General features: G+C 33.0%; 1 protein-coding gene across 1 annotated transcript; it reads right to left on the bottom strand.

Moving 5' to 3' along the window:
- Window positions 1–3718: 3718 nt before the first annotated feature.
- LOC124354020 (protein odd-skipped) lies at window positions 3719–21946 on the bottom strand. The gene is made up of 4 exons (XM_046804147.1): window positions 21836–21946; window positions 12325–13225; window positions 8024–8218; window positions 3719–4392 (listed from the first exon to the last, which is right to left on the bottom strand). The coding sequence occupies exons 2-4, from the start codon at window positions 13200–13202 to the stop codon at window positions 4278–4280; spliced, it is 1188 nt and encodes a 395-aa protein (XP_046660103.1). The 5' UTR covers window positions 13203–13225; window positions 21836–21946; the 3' UTR covers window positions 3719–4277.

Below are 21946 nucleotides of genomic sequence, written 5' to 3'. Positions count from 1 at the left end.
TGAAATTTTTTAAGTGTAAGTAGGTATACATCAGGTACATATTATTTCAGTGTTCATCCTTATGAGTATCAGAGTTTAACCTGACTCTTATATCATGTTTTGCAAGTGTAAAAGAATTTCTGGTTTGAATTACTTATAATTCCAACACCACAGCTGAGTCTGCCTTGTTGCCCAGATAAAAAAATACAAATATATAGGTCTCAGAAACCGTTTCATTTACTTCAATCCTTGTCATGTACTTCCGGTCTAAGATATCTCTAGTGCCACAGTAGAGTTAGCCTTGTTGTCCGACGAAGAGAAAATATGTACCTATTTAGGTCTGAGAAGCCTCATTCAGTTTAAAGGTGTCTACTTCCAACCATATGAAATCACTTAAGTACCACAGTTGATTTTGACTTATTCTCCCGATCAAAACTATATAACTCTTGGAAATCTACTTCAGTCAAAAAGCGACTACTTGCAGCTCTTATAATCTTCTTTCAATCTAAGGTATTTCCAGTGGCATAGCTAAGTTTACTTAGGTGTCCTGATGAAGAAAATACACATACATACTTAAGACTGAGAAACATATTACAGTCTAGGGGGAAATCCTACCTACTTCCTATCTACGTCCAATACAAGGAAGACATTTTTATTAAGTTCGTGCAACTTTCCGAAATAAAAGTTTATAAGGTTTTGTGTTGTAAATGTTTATTGCTTTTCAGACTGTAGTCTGGGAAAGAATGGATCGTTGATGCATGTTAGTGTTCACTTCTCTGTTTTTCCTTAAGACACTGTTAAAATGATACATTACAATGTCAAGTAAGCCCACCAGTTTGGAGTACTACACGTAAAAACTTTTAGATCTTTGTTCATTGAGATTGGTTTTATAACAGCGTTTAAATAACACTTACAATGAATGCATTAGATGTTTTAAATTCATCACTGGTGTAAACTGGAGTAAAAATTAGTTATTAACTTTGTATTGTATTTTATGCTATTAGCAATGCACAACTGACCAAGCACTGTAAAATTAATATTTTATAAAATTTTAACCCTTATAACGTCACAGACGCCGTATGGCGCATAGACAAACTATCTCCAAACGGCAAAGACGCGGTACGGCGCATCGACACAAAACTGCGTCTATAGCAAATTTAAGTTCCTTTTAAATCCGATCAATGTATATTAGATATAGGCTATATTTATATAAATTTCCAATAATGTAGGTAATGTTTTATTTCACTATTCATATGTATATAGCTTCTGTAGTCTTTAGTATATATAAGTATAATAATTTTTTTATTAACCATTTGCTCTTGTAAATAATATTAAGCATAACAGTTGTGTGCAGTGAAAAGTTTCTGTTGAAACCATATCCAAGTGATAAGTGTTTAGACGCCACGGAGAGCAGCCAGGCTGATAACAACTTGTACTGTCTTTCTGGACTCAGATAACAATCATGTTTTGTATTGTTGTCCACTGACCACATTACTTGTAGAAGTGGTCAGTTAATTCCAAGTCAGTCTTATGTTTTGTACAATATACTATTATGATGGAATAAATTCATTTATCATTTATCATTTATCATGTCACTAACGGTATGCGTCAACCATGTGTGTGGGGTATTGACCTATGTCAAGCGTCAAAATATAGCTGTCGTGTTACATTGTTTAAAACAATAGACGCGGTGTCTAGACACTCTCCCCGCCACACGGCACAGACGCCGTACAGCGCGCGCTTTTGTTTGCAGTTTGGCTTCAGGTAGTGCGTGTCTAACCATCGCTGAGTCGGTTTCCTGTTTATATGGTTTTTATTTATTTGTTAAAAGTATTGATATCTTAGTTTTAGTATTCATTTAGTGTTTTTAGTGTCATTTTAGTGTTTAGTGTCACCTATTTAGTGTTCAGGTACTTTGGGATTATACCGACCACACCAGTATGAAGAACACAAAAATATAAATTTATAGCTAAACAAACATGATAGAACGAAAAAACAACTCTTTAATTACAAAATTACAAGCATTTCCAGGCATTGTGATCGGTATTGTTGTCGCTGTTATCTTATCTTTCTCGAGAATCCCGATTACGACAGGCCACGCGGCATCACATGATTTGCGCGGTACATAATTGCCTTTCCATTACAATTCAATTTATATTTCTGATCAGATCCTCTAGAATTCGATATTTTACTGATAGGTACTATCTCGAGGGATGTTTTTCTTTCGTTGACATCAGCGAGAAGGCATGGCACTCGCATTTTGGGTGACGGAGTATGATCAAGAATAAAAACAAGTTTTGAGTGTTTTTTCAATAAAGAGTTTAGTTTTAGTTTGATCATGTTTGTTTTTATTGAATTTTTGTGTTTGGAGAAATGTAGACGTAAAACACGGAAGTACAACAAAGCGACGCACCAGCTGAACGGGCGGCGAGACTCTGCAATCACGTTATCTACTAGACCGCTCGACTTTGACCTCTGTCTGAGGATGGGGAGGGGTTGCGATAAGACAATTCCTGTTTTATATTGACGAAATATTGTTCTAACGCTAATCTAGTAATCAGTAGAAGCAAAATGTCAAATAACGATTCATGTCTGGGTGTGGTCGGTATAATTCCAAAGTACCGTATTCATTATTAGTGATAAATAACATGTCTCGTAACATTGACGATCCTGAGTACAGTGACTTTATAATTTTAAAATTTTTTACTTTTCTATACTTACCATAATTATAGAAAGTAAAAATAAAAATGAACTTTACACATTAAAATTTTTTTTTTATATATATTGTGCCGTTTACTGGAAGTAGTGAAAAGATATACTGACGTTATAAGGGTTAATGTAAACAGTTGTTTCAGCCTATTTGTCAAACTTCACTGAAAATGTAAACAGCTGTTTAGTGTCATTTAAATTTGGATTATAAAACATAAATACTACCATTTTTTCAGAATTCCAAAATATTCCAGGTAATTTTTCTTATCTTTCTTTTGTTATACACAGATTTCAACGCATATTTTACACAAATAATTAACCGAATTGGTCTGGCCAATCTCGAGATTAGAGCTCAGCAACACATGTTGCTATACATTTTTATATTAATTTATATAATTATCATTATATACATTTCATATTATATATTTATATATATATATATATATTATGTGTGTTTTTTTTAGATATATATATATATATCCGCCACAAGGGTGATTGCAATAAGTATAGTTCTACAAAATCTACTTCAAAATAAAGGAATTAAAATACTAATGGCAATGTGTGTATTTGTTGCACCAAATATCATACATATCTTATATGTATACATAACGAAATAACACACAATACTGCAATTAGTTTTATAGTTACACTAGGCCTAATTCACATAATTTAATCTAGCCTTGTTTAACCCAGCTTTATTTACAATAACATTGTATGTATATTGTTATTCCAACACACACTGTTGAACATTTTAAGACCACTACCTATAGCATATGTCATCACTAGAACCATTTAAAAAATAAAAGACAACACAATGCTTCCAAAATTTAAAATATCAAAAAGCTACAAACCTGCATAAAAGGAACTTATAAATCGTTTTAAAATATCACAGTACACAAATAATGTTCTATAATCCACAGTTCTAAAAGCTACCTGAGTATTTGTTCATTAGGTTAATGTTAGAACCTTCGACTAAACATAAACATAAGTTAGGCCTCACAGGTATCGATCTCATGTCAATGAGACAAAATATTTTCAGTTCTCACTAATTATATCCACCTATAAACTAAAGTTTTAATTTCTAATAAAGCACACCTCATTTTACTCAAATATATTTGTATTAAACTAAAATGTACTTAAAGTTAGTTTAACAGTACTTGGAATTTTTATTTGTAAACCAAAATTTAATAGAAAAACAAAATTATTGTAAATAAAAATTTCGAAAATTTGCATATGCTTTTGTATAAATAAGTAACAACTGAAAGGATTTAATTTTTCATTGCAGAAATTAAAAATTAATAATCATGTAAAAATGCCATTTTTAGACAAAAAATTCAAACTTTGGTGGAAATTTTTCTGTATTAAGTACACTTTTCAGCATTTCAAATTAATGAAATGTAATTGAAAAATTATAATTTCCAAAAGGAGACACTAGTGTGATATATCTTTAAGCCATTTTACCTGCGGGGAGTATTTTGTTTACTCGCCTGGCCTGCTACCTCAATTTAACTAGCCTAGAAGGCCTCACGAGCTGCAGACACAAATGCCATCATATCGGCGGGGGGTTGGGACCCCCCTTGCCCCCGCCCTCAGGATTGCTCAGCCCCTGGCAAAGGAGCTGGCGCGTGCTGACTCAACTCTGCCTTGACACGCCGTGCGATGTGACTCCGCGTGTGTTTGCGCAGATGATCTTTCCTGTAGAACCTACACAACAAGTATACATTAAAATCTATTGATTATACACACCAAACTGAATTATCAATAACTAATTCATACATGATTGGCAAAAATTTTATTTGTATTGAAATGTAAATCTGGAACTAAGTAAAACAAAAATATTGATTCAGTTAAGACCGTCTTTTTATTTCATAATTAACATAATACATTTTTTTATGTTCAAAGAACTGCACAAATTTAATTATGCCTTGGTAGAGATGGATACTATATGGGTTAGAAAACATTACTCATAAAAGATGTCTAAATAAGACAAAGACTGAGGGAGACTGTTTCCTTAAATCATGTGTTTTTATCCCAAAAATTCAAACCTTAACTTTTAGAGTTAACTTTTAGCAGTTAACTTTTAGAGTATTGTACTTATAGCAGCACTTTATAGCAATTCCTTGCTGAAAGAGCCAGTCTAAAACGTTGAGATTTGCAATACGAGGCGTGTTTAGAAAGTAAGTACTATTTCATTCTACTGCTGCCGTAGCGCTGCAATCTGTGTTCCGCGCTTGTGCAACAGTCGTCCTTGTTCACTGGCTATCTACTCATGTTATTTTAGTTGTGTTTTTAGTTTTCTCTGAACGTTTAAAATGCTTAAGACAATTAGTGATCCCGCCAATTGTAAGATTCGTTCTGTAATAAAATTTTTTAAGGCAAGGAATGTAAAACCAACTGAAATTTATCGTCAACTTCGAAGTGTTTAGCAGGAAAATCCTATATCTTAATAGCTTCCAACAATTTCAGTAACACCTGAATTATTTTAGGGCAATGTAAATGATTTAATATGATGGAGCCCTATAATAATTAATTTTGAATTATAAGTAAACAAATTTATATTCTATATTATTTCCGTGTTCATAGACAAGAGGTTCAAAAGATAAACAAAGTTGTAACTGTTTTCTATATCAGGTTTTGCGCATCTAAGAACACTTCTGGTCTGAATGAATAATATTTCAGATGTCACAGTAGACTTCACCTTGTCACAATAAAATATATACATACATATATACAGGGTCATTCCATGTCAAATAAACCACAAAAAAAGGATTTTGACACCTACCATCTCAGAATTTAATGAAAATGGCATGGCTGTTCCTTTTTGTTATGTAAGTAACCATGCCAAATATTTTTCTTTTATCTTTTACGGTTTAGATTTTTCAGGGCACTACAGTTTAAGGAATATTACAATTTTTATTGTTAGGCCACAAGAAACAAAATTTGTTTTCCAATGGGAAAAAATATATAATTTTCTTATTTACCAACGAATTTAGATGAATATTTTTAAATTTGTACATGCTAAGATAAGGGATGGTATAAAAAAAACGAATAAAACTACTGATTGTTCATTTGGAGCCAAGACAAATTTTTTAGTTTTACATTTTTATTGCTAATTAAAATTAGTGGTTCTTTTTTCTCCTTTTTTTATTTTTTCAATTTTAAAACCAAAAGTTTACTATTTCAAAAACATTTATTTCTAATTGTAAAAAAACCATTTATCACAAAAATTAATAAACAAAAAATAAATAACAGTTGGAAAGTAGGATTTATTTTCAAAGTATTTACTTAAGTATTTAAGTATTGAACTATTTTTATAATGATTTGAATCTTTTGCAACAACTAAGAACTGAATGCAACTCATTAAAAACTGTTTGCCTTCACCATCAAAGTGTGTTTAAAAAAATTAAATTGTTACATAATGTATGTTGTAATCCTTTCCAAAAACACAAAACTTAAATTTAAACATTCTTTGTGCTGTAACTGTAGAACAAAGTAGAGCCATTTGCTATTAATGAAAGAAATGATGAGTCTCATTACGTAGAAACTGACGATATAGGCTTTATGAGTTATAAAAAGAAACTATACTAGATGATCTAAATTCATTCTTTCATGAAACTGGATGTTCGCCAAATTACATGCACTTGGTGAACATTGCAAATAAGCAAATGGCAAAGAAAAGTTACAGAAAGTTATTGAAAAACTAAAATCTAAATTCAAACTGTACTTCCAAATTGATTTACCGGAAGAAAAAAATGTTTTAAAGTGTTGTATTAAAGATTCTGTATACAAAATGCAGTTTTAAGAAAAATTAAATATCTACAAAAGGCAAAAAGATAATCATCAAATTCTTTTTTTATTTATGATTTATGCTCTAGTATTAAAATCTAGGTCTGACTTATTAATTTATATTACCGATATTTAATAAGGGATCTAAAAGCAGCTGTTTTGCCAGCAAAAGTTAGATCATATTGTGTTTTTACACTATTGAAACTCGCTTAACAATACTTAAAGGATAAAAAATAAAACAATGTATCATATTTTCTGATAGCTTAGGTTTTGAAGCAGTTTTTACAACATTTGCTAGTCTCTATCATTTTATAAAAAATTGTGAATGTCAGCTTTTTCTTTAAATATTTTCAAAAATGAGAACTTCCAAATTGAAGTCAATTTAATTAATATTTCTGGAGATTCGGACCCATTAAAAGTTATACATATTTATTCCAAATGTAATGTAGAATACAATGGCAGTAATAAAGTTCAAGAAATGTACTGAAATTTCATAGAAATTTTCAATATTTTTACATTAATTAATTTTTTTCTGAGTGTGTGAGTAATAAAAATGTTTAACTTCTGTATTTGAGTCACATTTATATTGTACTATCACCCATAAAATATTAATACTAGGTCATGGCCACCCTGTATAAATAACCAACATTAGTCAAAAACCGTCAACTGGTCTAAGATTTTTTTGTACCACAATAGCTTTTAGATTGATGATCCGGTTAAAAAAATATACACTTACATGGGTATGAGAAGCCTGCTTCAAGAAAATATATACATCAAGATCTTCTTTATAGAATCTTTATAGCATAGGACAAGTGCATTTAAAATTTCATTGTTCTAGGCCATGTGGAAATTAAAAACAAAATAGAATTCTCCTATACATTGAATTTAAACTTTCAGAGATATCAAGAAGTTGGAGAATTAGTGAATGATGGCTTTGCCTCACTCATTTCATTGTTGTAGAGATGAACAATGTAGGGTTATCTTTATAACTAGTATAAAAAAGAAACTAAGACTCTTTGTAAACATTTATTATACTTTAAAGACACCTGTTCTAGCATTAAGTCATCTTCAGTGTAAAATTAATAGGTTAACAGATTGTACACTGAAGATAGCTTTGTGCCGAAACACATGTCTGTACAATATATTAAATGTCTAACAACGGATTTAATCTCCTTTTTATGCTAATATCTTACACATAACATTTAAACTTGTTTTGAAGTAAATTCACCTGTTACCATAATATTAAACCATTCTAAAAGCTACATAATGAAAAACAATTTTTTCAACTGAACAGCCCGGAATATTTATTTAATTTAGCCGGTGAATACTGGCATTATGAAAATTACAGTATTAAAATAAGAAATCATATTGCTAAGTTTTGGAAGGTAAGATAACAAAATTAAATTAATAGAATTACTTTTAAGAGAAACAATTTATAAAAATTTTGAATGGTTTTTTATGGACTTTTATGCTAAATGCCAACATTTGATAGACCGAACAGAGGAGCTTAAAGGGTTCATTTAATCTTATACTTGTCAATATTACTTACCCCTTGCCGCACTCGGGACATATATGCCGCTTCTCACCCGAATGTATGACAAAGTGTAATGTCAGCTGTTCTTTGCGTTTAAATGCTTTCATGCAAACGGTGCACACAAACGGGCGATCAGGATTGTGGCTTAGCTTGTGTCTGGTTAGATGGTCCTTTCGTTTTAGCCCAGCACCACAGATATCACAGAAGAACCTGAGTACATAACATACCATGCTGTTTATGTTTATAATGACTTTGGTTAATAGAAAAATTTTCCAAAATTGTGTTGCACTGGTTTGTGCTTGCACAATACATATTTCTCTTGATGGGCAAGAGTCCGCACCTTATTCTAGGTTAACTCCAGTCCATGACATCAACTGGACACTCAAAGAGTTAATATGCTTAATTTGGAATAGTTTTTTTTTTTTTCATTAAAACTGTTACATGTTTGATGAGTGTACATAGATTGTTTGGAATTGTTCGGAACTTTACCATTTTCTTCCCCTAGGCTCTCATCACCTTCTTGAAGAATAAAATCAGAAAATACCTCTGCCTCAAGTAATCCTTCGAAATTAACCCTAAAGTAACTCTTAAAGATTAGCCTTTGTAAATTTTAGGCCACACGTAGGTTTATACAGAAAAACTTTAAACCATGAAAAATATAAACAACACATAAAACAAAAAATCCCCTTTGTGTTCGGTATAGCACAATGAGATTGAGTGTAACAAAGTACATTATGAAAATGAAAACTTAAGTCAAGGAGAAGAGCATTGCCACCCGCTATCTTTTGAAATATAATTTTGTGACCAGATATTTCTTAAAAATATAATATTTCTGTAGAAGTCCTAAACATGATGATCTTCCAGTCACCTAAAAGAACTTATGTAAGCAGTTTCAGGTTTTAGATTTAGTGAAAAATCAGATTCCAGTGTTTTAATTTTTATCTGCTTAAATGCAAATTTTTTTAAATACCTTATTATTGCACATATAGAGTTGTTAATTTCAGTTCGTAAATAAACAAGTGATTTATTTGCCTATCATGTATATGATGCCACGGTGGCATCATAGTATTTTTTAAGTAAAATGGTCATCTACAAATTGATATTATTTAGAAATGCTATTACTACACAGTGTGTTCCATATTTTACACACACTGAAAGGGATCTTAAAAACTATGAGAGATACAGTAAAGTACAGTAAAATGGACAAAGTTGTGCATAATAACAGAACCAACAAATTAATGTGGTCAAGTTGATTATTGGTTGTGTCACTCACTCGCTATGCTCAAAGACCTGATTTTGGTTAAAATTTTCAAACTGTCACAGCACTCTTATTAGTACCTACATTGAAACGTTTTTGACATGAAATCTGCATGAAATTTTTTCTAGTTTTTAAATATTATAATGAAAAATGTTTCAAGACCAACAAGCAGGAGGTGTAGGGTTAGAGTAATTTTTTTTAAATATAAAGACCCACTTTCTACCTCAGATTTTAACTGACTTCAAAAATACAATATAAATTACACTTTCCTTGTTTATCAAATAAAACCTTGTTTTTGTATGGTTGTGTGAAGGGAATTTTTATTCTACTATTCAAATAGTTGGTAAACTTGACTGATATTTCACTACACATAGTGTTGGTATCAGCTGTTTAGTGAAATATAGAAAATATTTAATAACACATAACATAATATTTAATTTTGTGAATGACTGACACAATACCTTATTATTTTAAAGTTGTATTATATTTTATAAAAACTAAATATCATCATACAAAAACAATTAAAGAACCTAAATAAATTTTAATGTACGAGGGTCGTCCATAAAGTAACCACCGTTTGGGCGTGGCGCGATAAGTAGTGGGGGTAGCGCCGCCATTCTCACATCGGCGTGCGCAGCCGTTCAGTACGCTTCTAGCTGTGCAAAGGAGAGCATTGTGCGATCACGCGTTCTTTTGTTACAACGTAAAAACATGAGCGCTGTGATAGAAAATCCCGCCAAGTGTGAAGTGCGTGGTGTAATAAGATTTCTGTGGTCGAAAAGTTACATAGCAGCTAAAATTCATCGTAAATAGAGTGCGGTGTATGGCCCAAACATTATGAGCAAAGGTGTAGTCCGTCAATAGGTTCGTTTTTTTAAAAATGGAAGAACGAACGTTCACGATGAAGACCGGAGTGGTAGGCCATCTCTCGTCAGTGATGAATTGGTTGAACAAAGTGGATGAGAAAGTTCGCGAGAACCAGAATTTATGGAGCGTGGTACGACCATTACAGCTGCAGCTTACTGTGAAACCTTAAAGCGGCTACGACGAGCGATTCAAAACAAGCGTCGTGGTCTTCTGACATCTGGTTTTGTGTTTGTCCATGACAACGCCCGCCCTCATACAGCTCAAAGAACAACATAATTTTTGGAAAAGTTCAAATGGGACGTTTTTGACCACCCCCTACAGCCCGGACTTGGCTCCCAGTAATTTCATCTTTTCCCGTACATGAAGTGGTGGCTTGCATCTCAGAGGTTTGCGAGTGATGAAGAGCTTCAAAACGCTGTGACAGGTTGGCTATGTTTTCAGGCGGCAGATTTTTTTAAAGACGGAATTTCAAAACTGTTAAAAGATATGATAAGTGCTTGAATTTGTATGGTGAATATGTAGAAAAGTAGAGAAAAGCTGTAGTGTTAAAATTTAGATATAATAAACTTTTTGTATCTCAACTGGTTTATTTTTTATTTCAAAACGGAGGTTACTTTTGGACGACCCTCGTAACTAAGTTTATTCTAACTGAAAAAGAATAACCTAATTGTTTTATGTAGTACGAATTTAAACATCATAAAGACATTTGTTCAATAATGCATTAATGCATTTAGTGCGTAATAATACATTTTCATCACGCACATCCTACAAACATTTCAAAACTGTGTGTTTCTCTGCGCGTAGAACGTGTAGGCCAGCTGATATTTTTAGTTAGAGTAAAATAAGCTGTTTAATTGTAATTAGGATGTTTAACAATTTTTATATGATGATATTTTTTTAATTATAAATTATGATACAATTTGAAAAAAAAAACATGCTATTACATTACAAAAATGTCAAAATTCAGTCATTTTAAGACTGACCTTGTCTGACAATTTCTATGTTTTATTTAAGAGTATTAACAGCAGATTCCAAAACAAGTTTTTTTTTATTTTATGAAAAACACTAGATTATATAACATGTACATTGTTTTTTTTAAATCAGTAAAACATCTACCTTCTTTTAAGTAAAAAATTGGATGTGTTTTAAACAAATGTACTCAAACCCTACACTTCCTGACTCTGTTGGTCTTGAAACACTTTGTATTATAATATTTAAAAACTAGAAGAAATTTCATGCAGATTTCATGTAAAAAAGTTTTAATTTAGGTACTAATAACAGAGTTGTAACAGTTTGAAAACGTTAAAAAAATCTTTTTAACGCCACAAGTGAATGACACAACCAATAATCAACTTGACCACATTAAATTTGTTGGTCTTGTTATTACACACAACTTTATCCATTTAATCTTGGCTGTATCTCTTATAGTTTTTAAGATCCCTTCAGCGTGCATAAAATTTGGAACACACCATATATGCCTGTATGTATTATATCAAGAGTTTCAACGCAAATATTTGGTTAAATAAATATGTGTCTACACTATTAGTATTGATGATATGCCACTGTGGTATCAGAGCACTTTTTATATAAAATAATTAGTTTTCATTAAAGTTAATATTCTTTGTAATTATAATGCTAAATCAATTCAAATCAAAAAACAATATGCTAAAAAAACTAATTTTGGGATTTTGCTATACACTGAGATAGGGTTGGGCTTGGACAGGTCAATATGTCACATAGCAAGACATGGAGCTAGCTATAGACCTGAAATTTTGCTTGAAATCTCAGCCAAGCCTGTTACACAGCATGTGATGTGGTATACTCCTTATATGTCCCTGTTAGAGAATTATGAGAGATGTAACGTTTTAAATAACAACTAAAACATAAAAACAATATTTTTAAATGAGATATCTCTGATAGCTTTAAGTAAAAAAACAGGATGTAAAAGTGTTTGAGTGTTTATCTGGTAAAACTCAAGGTCATTTTCCTATACCCAGCTCTTATATGAGCTTTCTAAACAAGCATTATTACATCTTTTCCTTAAAAAGGGTGCTTTAAACTTGACAAATAATTTTCATTGTAAATATTTAAAATTATGCATTCACATCATAGCCGATTTTTACCTAATTGTTGGTCTTTCCAAAGCAAACCATCATCCTTTTCCACTTCTGAATATTTACTAGGTACATACCTGCGCTCCATTGTGTGTCCCAAAAGATGCTGTTCCAGTAAACCCTTGTCTGGATATGCCATGTGACATTCAGGACAACAGTAGAGGGTAGACCCATCAAGGGCTGTTGTCAACCGAATCTCTCCTGGTTTGGGCCTTGGCTTCTTCTCTTTCACAACCTTCTTCTTCTTCTTCCTCTTTGAAGGTGAAAGAGGTGAAAGAGGTGCTGAATGGTTATCCTCATGGTGTTGCAAATGCTCGTGATTGTGTTCGTGATGTTGCGAATGGTCCGGAGGGGATTCCATGGATGTCTCAACATCTTTCTTAAGTGTTGTTGTCTCTGTTGAGTACTTCAAAAAATGGTGGAGTGATATAGGCAGGGTAGATGCAGGCAGATGGGATAAATAGTCAGCAACTGTTGACCCGGGAGTGGCGATACTCTGCCACGTGGGAGGCATCCCTGGTTGCTGCTGATGTTGGATGATCGTTGTATACTCCCGATTTTCTTCTTTCTCCTCGTTCTTCACCTCTTGGACGTTTTCATTATACTGTGGCCGCTTGATGCTCTCTTGCGCGTTGTGGCTGTACACTGTGTAGTGGATGTTCTCGGTCTGCTGAGGTGCCGGCGACGAAACAGGAATCATTCCATTCCCAATCTGTGTGCTGCTATCCCGTTGATACTTCACCGGCATTGGGTTATGTTCGTGCCCCCCGTAATGGTTTGAGTACCTGTTCGCTGAACTGACCATGGGCTCCTCTGTCATCACTGACACAGAGACGTTCTGGCTGCTGACACCATTGATTGCCCCATTGTTGGTTTCATGACTGAACTTCCCCCCTGGAAACTGATGTACAGGAATCGATGTGGGGAAGTGCCCCCCGAAAGTTGTAAAATTCATTATTTTCGGGCTCCAACTCAGACCTGAAAAATTATTGTTTTGTCTTTACAATATTTCTCAAATATACTAATTACAAATAGAAGGAATATATTAATCAGCATGACCAGAAATTAAAAGATAAAAATTAATCCTATTAATAATTCATTTCCAATTGTAAAAATAGTTATTACAACTTTATACATATGTAATCATCGCTTATGTAAAGTAGCTAAATATTGAAGCTGACTCCACTATTCACGGAGAATTATGTTTGTTGCCATGATATTGTAAGAAGACAAAGAGTGTGCTCCTGTGCATATAGGCGGAGCCGCTGGCAGCGAGTTGATATCAGTCAGATTGCACATCTAAATGTTACACTGTGCGGGACTATCCCATTCCATACAGTCTATATTTATGATATTTTTCCGACTTAGTTCTTTTGATTTAATGATGTAATTTACATTATTTTTAACTAAAAACAATATATACTTAAACTTATGATGTCTGAATTTGCAGTGTTTAGTACTAATTTCTACAGCCTACCCAAGAAATTGATTACACGGTTCCTGAAAAATTAAAATTTAACAAGGCAGAGTTGTCGGAGTACATGCAAGGTAAATATTAAAAATATTGAAAGAGCCGAATATTCTTCAATTCAATTTATAGACCAATAATTTATCAACCATCCATCATTTATACTAGGCCTATTTATTGCAATAAACTCTCATAAAACATGGACCGTTAATCCATTCGATGCGGCCGGCCTTGATCGGGGCTAACAGAACTACATGCACAGTCAAGAGTTATACCAGGTAAAAATAAAAATAACAAGTTTTTGATACTTTTTCTGGTGTAAATGACCAATAAAAAATGTGGTTTAGTAGTCTTGCAAAAGTTTTGACAGACAGTTTTAGAGTCTAGCATGTACCCAACACATGTACATTGATGACATGTTGTATTGATATTAAAAAATTTTAAATCGAGAAGATGATGAAAAACAAACATGAAGATGAGATACGAATATTTTTTTAAATACACGAATTATTTTGGAGTTGGAAGATTTCTATTTCTATGAACTAAGAATTAAAAAATGTCTGTGTAAATTAAATTTTGAGCAACGTACTTTCTTCTGGTAATATAAAGGAGTAAATGAATAAAGAACTAAATCGAGTTATAAAATATAAGTTGTCCACTAGTACTAAAAATTATAAACATAAAAGCTTGTCCATTTATGGAAGGAATTAAAGTGTCCCACTGTCGTGTTTGAATTTCTTACGATGATAGGTTTCGTACTATCCAAGACCATTGATAGGTATCAATCCAAGAACAAGTGGGTTGATTTTGGAACATATTAAAAGAAGATACACTACAACTGATTTTTGCTTCATTATACAATATAATAGGTATTATTGTTAATATGTCCTTGTTTCAGATTATCCTATAGTTAATTGAAAGATGTATTAATTATTAGAATGACAAAAAAACTTCCTATTCACTTAAAATATCAAGATTAATAAATACGTTTTTTAAAGGAGAGTGGTTTTGAAAACATTTATAAGCTGTTAGAAACCAACAGGAAGCTATTAGGAATATAAATTATTTTTTAAATTCTTTTTGTATTATTTATCAAATCAATTAATTACAAATTTTATCTATTTATTATAAATAAACGGTAAATAATAGTACAACAGTAATATTATTTGTCTTAATAAAAGGGATTGAATAAAATGCTCATCATCATTTTAGATTTAGTATATATAAGAAGTACACGAAAATAGAGTATACTTTACTTACGAATTTTATTGCAAAAGACTAACATGATAAAAATCATAACATTAAAAACGGTATTCAATGTAACAAAAATAGTATAAAATACTACAATACTACAGTAGAGCGTCAATAATCCGGATCAATAGGGAAGCCGTCACAAAGAGCTAACGAAAAGTTATGTGCAATCGAGCATAAATCACGTTGTTGTTTATGAATGTGGAGCGGATAAATAAAACTATTCATTTACTGTATTAAAAAAAGCTTTAAATGTTTGACTTACAAAAAAAAATTCAGTAGTCATATTTTGAGTAAAGTGCATCTAGATTATATAAAACCGAAATATATACAGTCCGCACTCTGGGACAGCGAGTTTTTGTTGTTTCATACATGTATAAAAAATATATTTTTTGCCAGAATTGAATCCGAATTATTGACGATCTGGATTTTTGAAATCCGAATTTCTGACGCTCTTCTATATTACAATACTGTGAGAAAAAACGTGGAGCGTTGTATTAAGGAGGGAGTCTGCCGAGTCAGCGTGTTGTTGCAGTGTTGCAGAGTGATGTCATGCTCAAGACTGACCAGTTTTCATCCAATATATAAGCATACGCTTTGGTATGATTTGTTTATTGTATAGTTATTTGCCTGAAGAAGAGATCAGATTATAGATCTCGAAACGTAGTGTTACTGAATTTTTATTTCACTGAACGATGGCAAATGTCTAGAAAAATCCTGTTTCCTTTATTTTGTTATTAGATTGTATTCAAACAAGCATGCAAAATTGTAAGGTTTTGGCTTGAAATGCATAAAAAATATGTCTTACAGTTTGAGTACTTTAACTGCGCACGTGACCTTGAGTGTGTGGTGATAGGCGGGAGGGGTGGCGGGGTAGCGTTATGCGCTGTGTCCCGAAAACATTTCCTGTGACTCATGGGTAAAACCCTCCTTTCAGGAATTGTATTGGCCCAAATAACCCACCACACTCGCTAAAATCAGTCTGTTTTGTGACAGTGTGAAATAATAGCAATAATAGGACTTATCCTTGTGTTTCCGTTGTTATAGTGTTGTTTAACGTGTTTCTGAAAATAAACGTATTTGTCAATACTAATCTGCAAATCAAAACCGTGAGTTTAAAGTCGTTAAAGCGATTGTTGCGCCTTCATCTCAGCGGCTGGCACGTAAACGCAACCCACCACACAGATAGTGTTTACTTGTTGAAAGGGTAGTAGTAGGACCCTACGAGCACAGCTCAATTCCTCCAACTGTACTGTACGGACATGTAAGTGTGGGCTTACAAGCAAGCATCAAAAATACATATGAAATCTAAAAAATGCTATGAAATACATACACAATGCAGCCACTATCTAATTATTTATGTCCTGTGTATCATTACAAGTAATGAGTTGTTTCATATAACAGTCCAATATATTAGACAATGCTACATACAGTCTGATGTAGCACCATGACGTTAAAAGGATTAAAAAGCTTAGCATGTTCTTCTTGATAACACACTCAAAAATATTTGCTATTAAGTTGAAATTAAAGGTAATTAGTCAAAGAAGAGGAAAAAACATAAACTTAGGAATCGGTACTACAAAAATATTTACCAAGAACATTTTCTTCCCCTTACCTGACTGTATATCTTCATAAAAAGAGCTAAAATTCTAGCATTAACCCTTTGGCGCGGTACTTATAGTATACATGCTAACCCATATGGCGGTTATTTTTTGACCAAGGTAAGTCTAATAGGCCTACCTTGGTCACTCATTTTGAGTAGGCCTATGTAGTAAAAACTCATGTTCACTAACATTGCCATCATCAATATCCATAAGTACAGGTACTTGATTACCTGTAGGCCTAAGTGAAGAGCAGCCAACAATGTCATTTTCATCACTTTCCTCACAATTTCATCATCAACATCAACACTAACGCTATCATCAGAATCATAGCCCACCCAGCGGTCAATTTCACTATCCCGTGCCGTCATTTTTACAACTAATTACACTATTAAAATCACATATTACAATCACAAACACTTTTCTATGAAATAACTAAACCAGTCAATGTAAAACACAAGCAAAAACACCCTGGTAAACGAGACACGCCACTTTGTTTACTCACAATGTCATTACTGCAGTCAGCTGATGACAACAGCCTGTTGAATATCGTAAATAATCAGACAAATAAAATTATGAGAAGAAAAAGAACAGCAACACATGTTCTTTATTCTATCTACAACGTTCTCACATTACTTGGTCGAAATAGTTCGGAATTTGACCGTAAGATAGAACCACATAATAGACTGATCGCTTGCGTCATACGGATGCCAAACCACAGAGTTTTTGTTTGTGTAAACAATACCTAGTTTTATATATTAATTGAATAAAAACATCAAATATAATGTTTACGTTATTTTTGGTTATATGCATTTTTTCTGTAGGCTAAATTAATAAATGGTCAGTTTCAAATTTATTCACTTGAACGATGTACGAGGTCAATGCCTTCCCCTATTAGGTATTGCATACGATCCGGTCACTCAGTGAGTCACAGCGCTCTGTTCCGTACAGTACTGCCGTGTGTGTGCGTCGCATTTCAATATGACTGAATGTGTTGAGCAGAGCATTTGCATTAAATGTTGAAAAAAACTTGTATTTTCAGCATCAGAGACGATTACTATGATACAGAAAGTTTATGGTGACGTGTCTATGGGTGATACACAAATAAAAGAGTGGTTTAGACGGTTTAAAAATGGCCGCATATCAGTGGAGAGTGATGACCGATCTGGCAGGTCTTCAACGGCCAGAAACGCTGAAAATGTTGAACGTGTTCGTGCAGCAATTAATGAAAACCGTTGATTGACTGTCCGAGAGCTGGAAGAAGATTTAGGAATACCAAAATCGTCAGTTTGTAACATTTTACACAAAGAAGCTGTCGACTTGAAATCGCACAGGACAATCTGGATTTGATAAAAAGTGGCCCAGGGCTATTTAAAAAAGTTATTACTGTTGATGAGTCATGGGTTTATGGCTACGACCCTGAAACAAAGGCTCAATCTTCACAGTGGAAAACTCGCGAAGAGCAAGGGCTGAAAAAAGCAAGACAAAGTTGAAGCAATGTCAAGACAATGCTGACAGTTTTTTTGACCAGGGCGGTGTTGTTCATCACGAATATGCTCCAGGAGGCCAGACAGTGAATAAGGAGTATTATCTTGAGGTCCTAAGGCGGCTACGAGATGCAGTGCGAAGGAAACAACCTGAACTGTGGATAAGCCGTGACTGGATCCTGCACCACGACAACGCGCCAGCTCATTCCTCAAATCTTATTCAACGTGTTTTTGGTCAAACACAACATCAACCAACTACGACAGCCTCCCTACAGTCCTGACATAGCTCCTTGTGACTTCTGGCTATTTCCGAAATTAAAAATTCCTTTGAAAGGAAAAAGATTTGACGATGTTGAACAAATAAAACAAAATGCAACGAAGGACCTGTTAGCCATTCCGCAAAATGAATTTAAGGAGTGTTTCCAGAAGTGGGAGGAGCGTTGGAATAAGGTAGTGGCATGTGGAGGGAAGTACTTTGAAGGGGACCAGATTGCCGTTGCCACCAAGTAACGTCAGTTCATGCCAGACGTCAAGGTCGGATACTTTTTGGACACACCTTGTATAAATAAAAGTAAATACCTTAGCAGCCTTCAATAATTAGTCGAGGTAATCTTTATTTTGATTTATAATTGTAATTTAACTTAAATTGCATACTTTACCATTAAAAACAATTATTTACTTTATTTTGTAATAAAATAAATGCAATGCAAGTGAGAGTTTTATTTTGCATCTTATAACATTCATAACATACTGTTATCTTTTGAAGATGGCATCGAGAGATAAAATCAAAAGTTCTTAGAGCCGCAACATCAACACCGATGGCCGAAGGCATTCGTAATAACTAAGTGACTGTTTTTATAAACGATTTTAATTAACACTTTTTTTGGCTTAGACACAGTTTTACTGTTTTTGTTATCTAAGTATGGGAAGAATGATCGTCCAAAGTCGGAAGGATCTGAATTTGAATATAGGTACTATCTTGAAGAATGTTTTCCTTTTTTCATTACAAGTGCAGGGTGGTGCCAAAGCTTGCACTAATAGTCAGGGATATTTCCAATCAGTACTTTCCTGATTTCAGATCACATAACAGATTGTCCAACATCTTTCCTTCAATTGTTTTCCTGATGAGACAATAAGAACACCTTTTCTATACTGCTTGATACTTGACCTTTTCTTGTACTTGATTTTGTGGTCCACTTGTCTCTAATTTCAAAACTATGTAAAGAGTTTGTTTTGAACAACTTCGTCGCCTACTATTTTTTTGTTTTCTTTATCACTTCAGACAGATGTGGACTCCAGATTACAGGAGTCAAGTCTGTTACAGTATCAAATTTCCGACACTGCATTATGCAGAAATGAAATTGAGCTGAACTCAACATTCCAGGTATCTCATATATACCAAGTGGGTCTAATCTAGAGGGTCTAACCCAAATCGCTCCAGACATCAATGCAGACTGTGCAGCCTCCCTGCTAAACACAAAAGATAAGCTCCCTGAATATATCATCAGGTAATATGTAAAACACACTGATAACTGTTAATTCAAAAAAAGATTTAGAGGAGTCATTTTTTCCAAACTCAGACAGTTAATTTTCCTGTATTTCGACAATCATTTTCGCATATTTATACAACAAAAAGAATGTTTGTATCATTGTAGTAATTGATACCTAATATTCGCGTAAAAAATCCTAGACTATCAATCGATATAAAAGTATCTGTAATCCTCAATAACAATCATATGTTTTAAATTAAAATATAAATATAATATTTACAGTGATCAAACAAATTATTATAACCAAAATTAGGAAACCTAAGACGACCATATTTGCTCTTCTTACAGTTACAGTTGTTTCTTTCCCACAAATGTCACATAATGGGTTTTTCGGTACGAGTCCAACATGTTGAAGCCACAAAAAACATGTCTTATCATCTTTCAAAGCAATGCAGTTTTCTAAAATTTACTGACATTTTTAATAATCAAATGTTACTTATGTAAAATTGAAATATTAACTTACATGTATTATTTGAAAGTGTTTACAGCTGTTGATATAGATTATTTAAATTAATTGTTCAAAATCATTAATCAGTATCAATTGATTACGTTGATGGTTATGATAAGATAATATCGTTTGCAAATTTCAATATAAAAAAAACGGGTCCGCTTATCGTACCCTGCCCATTATTTGTTATTGTTCTTCATATATTGACCATCATTTTTGTTACATTTTCATACTGGTGGATGCCGTTGGTAAAAAATATAAATTAAATAGCCTCTCTATTAATTAGTTTATTTTCATGATAATACGTGATGCTGTCATGTTCATAATAAAAGAGTGGCTGCAGCAGGCCTACTATATCTCATAGTGCAGTAAAAAAAATATGTAAATAAGTATAAACTAAGTTTATACATGTTGCAATAAAACTGCCTAAAATAATTAGTATTTTTGGTATCAATTTACAATAACGTGACCATGGAAAGGTATGTTCATTTTTATTCCTGAAAACTACAATTTTTCCTGAAAACAATAGTGAAGAAAAAATTCGTCGGCAACGAAAATCAAAGGAGTTACGATTTTTTGAAATCCTCTGAAAACTCTGTTTTTGACAGTACCTCTGACAACACTATCCATATTTAACAGTTTGGTATTACTCCGTGGCTCTCTCAAATAAAGAAGGGACGCCATTTTGAACTATTTTGTTCCTCCTTGTCTATTCTTAACCTCCTAGTTCAGTAGTGGTAATGGCGCACCTTTGTGTTGCATGTTCATTAAGGTAAGTGATAAGTTACTGAAATGATGCTGACTAGTACGTTAATCCTGTCAACGATGCCTGCCCGCTGCGCAGTGCTGCGCACTGCTTGCTCTTTTAGAAAAAAAATTAACTCGACCTTGCAAAAGTCGAATCCCAGATCACGTGATGCCTCTGCTCCTTAACAGAATAATGCCCGAAAGGCATCAATATAATACAATAATATACTTTCCCCCCAGTTTATATGCACCTGTGATAATAATACTTGGCTATAAATGCCCAACCCATGAAAAAAAAGTCAATTCCATGGTCACGCTATTGTAAATAAATACCGTATTTTTACATGGAAGATTTTGTCTATTTTGATTAAAGACTAAATAAGGTTATACAATATTTGGTAATTTACCAAAGAGTTTAGAAAAAACTAAACAGCAATAAATAAACCAATCAAGTATTCAATAATTAAGCTTACTTAGTAATGTTTGTAGTTTGTTACTGTCAGTAACTTAAGCGTTCTTAGGCCTAAGAACATAACAAAAATATGTCATAACCTCAAACTATATTTTACCATAACTTAACCTCTTTCTGACAATCTTTCTATTTAACTGATAAAATGTGACTTTCTAATTACATTCCTCAGTTACACAGAACTGGATATTTAAACTGAAAACAAAGGTTTTGTTCACATCGGAGAATTCGATAGATTGTCCATTATTTAATTAAATTCAGGCGAGTTCAAATTAGGCTTAAAAGATCAATAACAGACAGTGTGAATCATCATGTAATATTTTATGCAGTAAAGCAGAATACGCTATAATAAATATAGTACAATAATTTTAAATATTACGCTAAGCGATTTCTGATAGGTTTTTACGAGTAACTCACTCAAGGTTTATTATTTATTTAGGAGGTTTGGAAGCGTCAAATTGTCTAAAGTGGGGTTGAACGATGGGAAAACTATACTTATAACCACGGTTATACAATACCTCAACTGTTACTGTTTGCTATTTAATAAAGGCTAATTATTTGACTTACCATTTCTAAGCCACAATTATTTTTTTATTTTTCCATAAAATGAAATCACTCTCACTTTCCACCGCATAAGCACACCTGCTCAAACCCAACAACACCCTCCCCGTCCCAAAA

This window comes from Homalodisca vitripennis, chromosome 2 (assembly GCF_021130785.1).
Source record: "Homalodisca vitripennis isolate AUS2020 chromosome 2, UT_GWSS_2.1, whole genome shotgun sequence".
NCBI lineage: Eukaryota > Metazoa > Arthropoda > Insecta > Hemiptera > Cicadellidae > Homalodisca > Homalodisca vitripennis.
Note: the sequence above shows the minus strand (reverse complement) of the source record. Positions and strands in the feature narration are given on the sequence as shown.

Bases quoted from the DNA above. Each gene is read 5' to 3' on its own strand.
- LOC124354020 (XM_046804147.1), bottom strand. From the start codon at position 13,202: ATGAATTTTACAACTTTCGGGGGGCACTTCCCCACATCGATTCCTGTA. The intron at 8,219-12,324 runs GTATGTACCTAG...TTATGTACTCAG, and splicing joins GGACACACAATGGAGCGCAG to GTTCTTCTGTGATATCTGTG. The intron at 4,393-8,023 runs GTAAGTAATATT...CTTGTTGTGTAG, and splicing joins TGTCCCGAGTGCGGCAAGGG to GTTCTACAGGAAAGATCATC.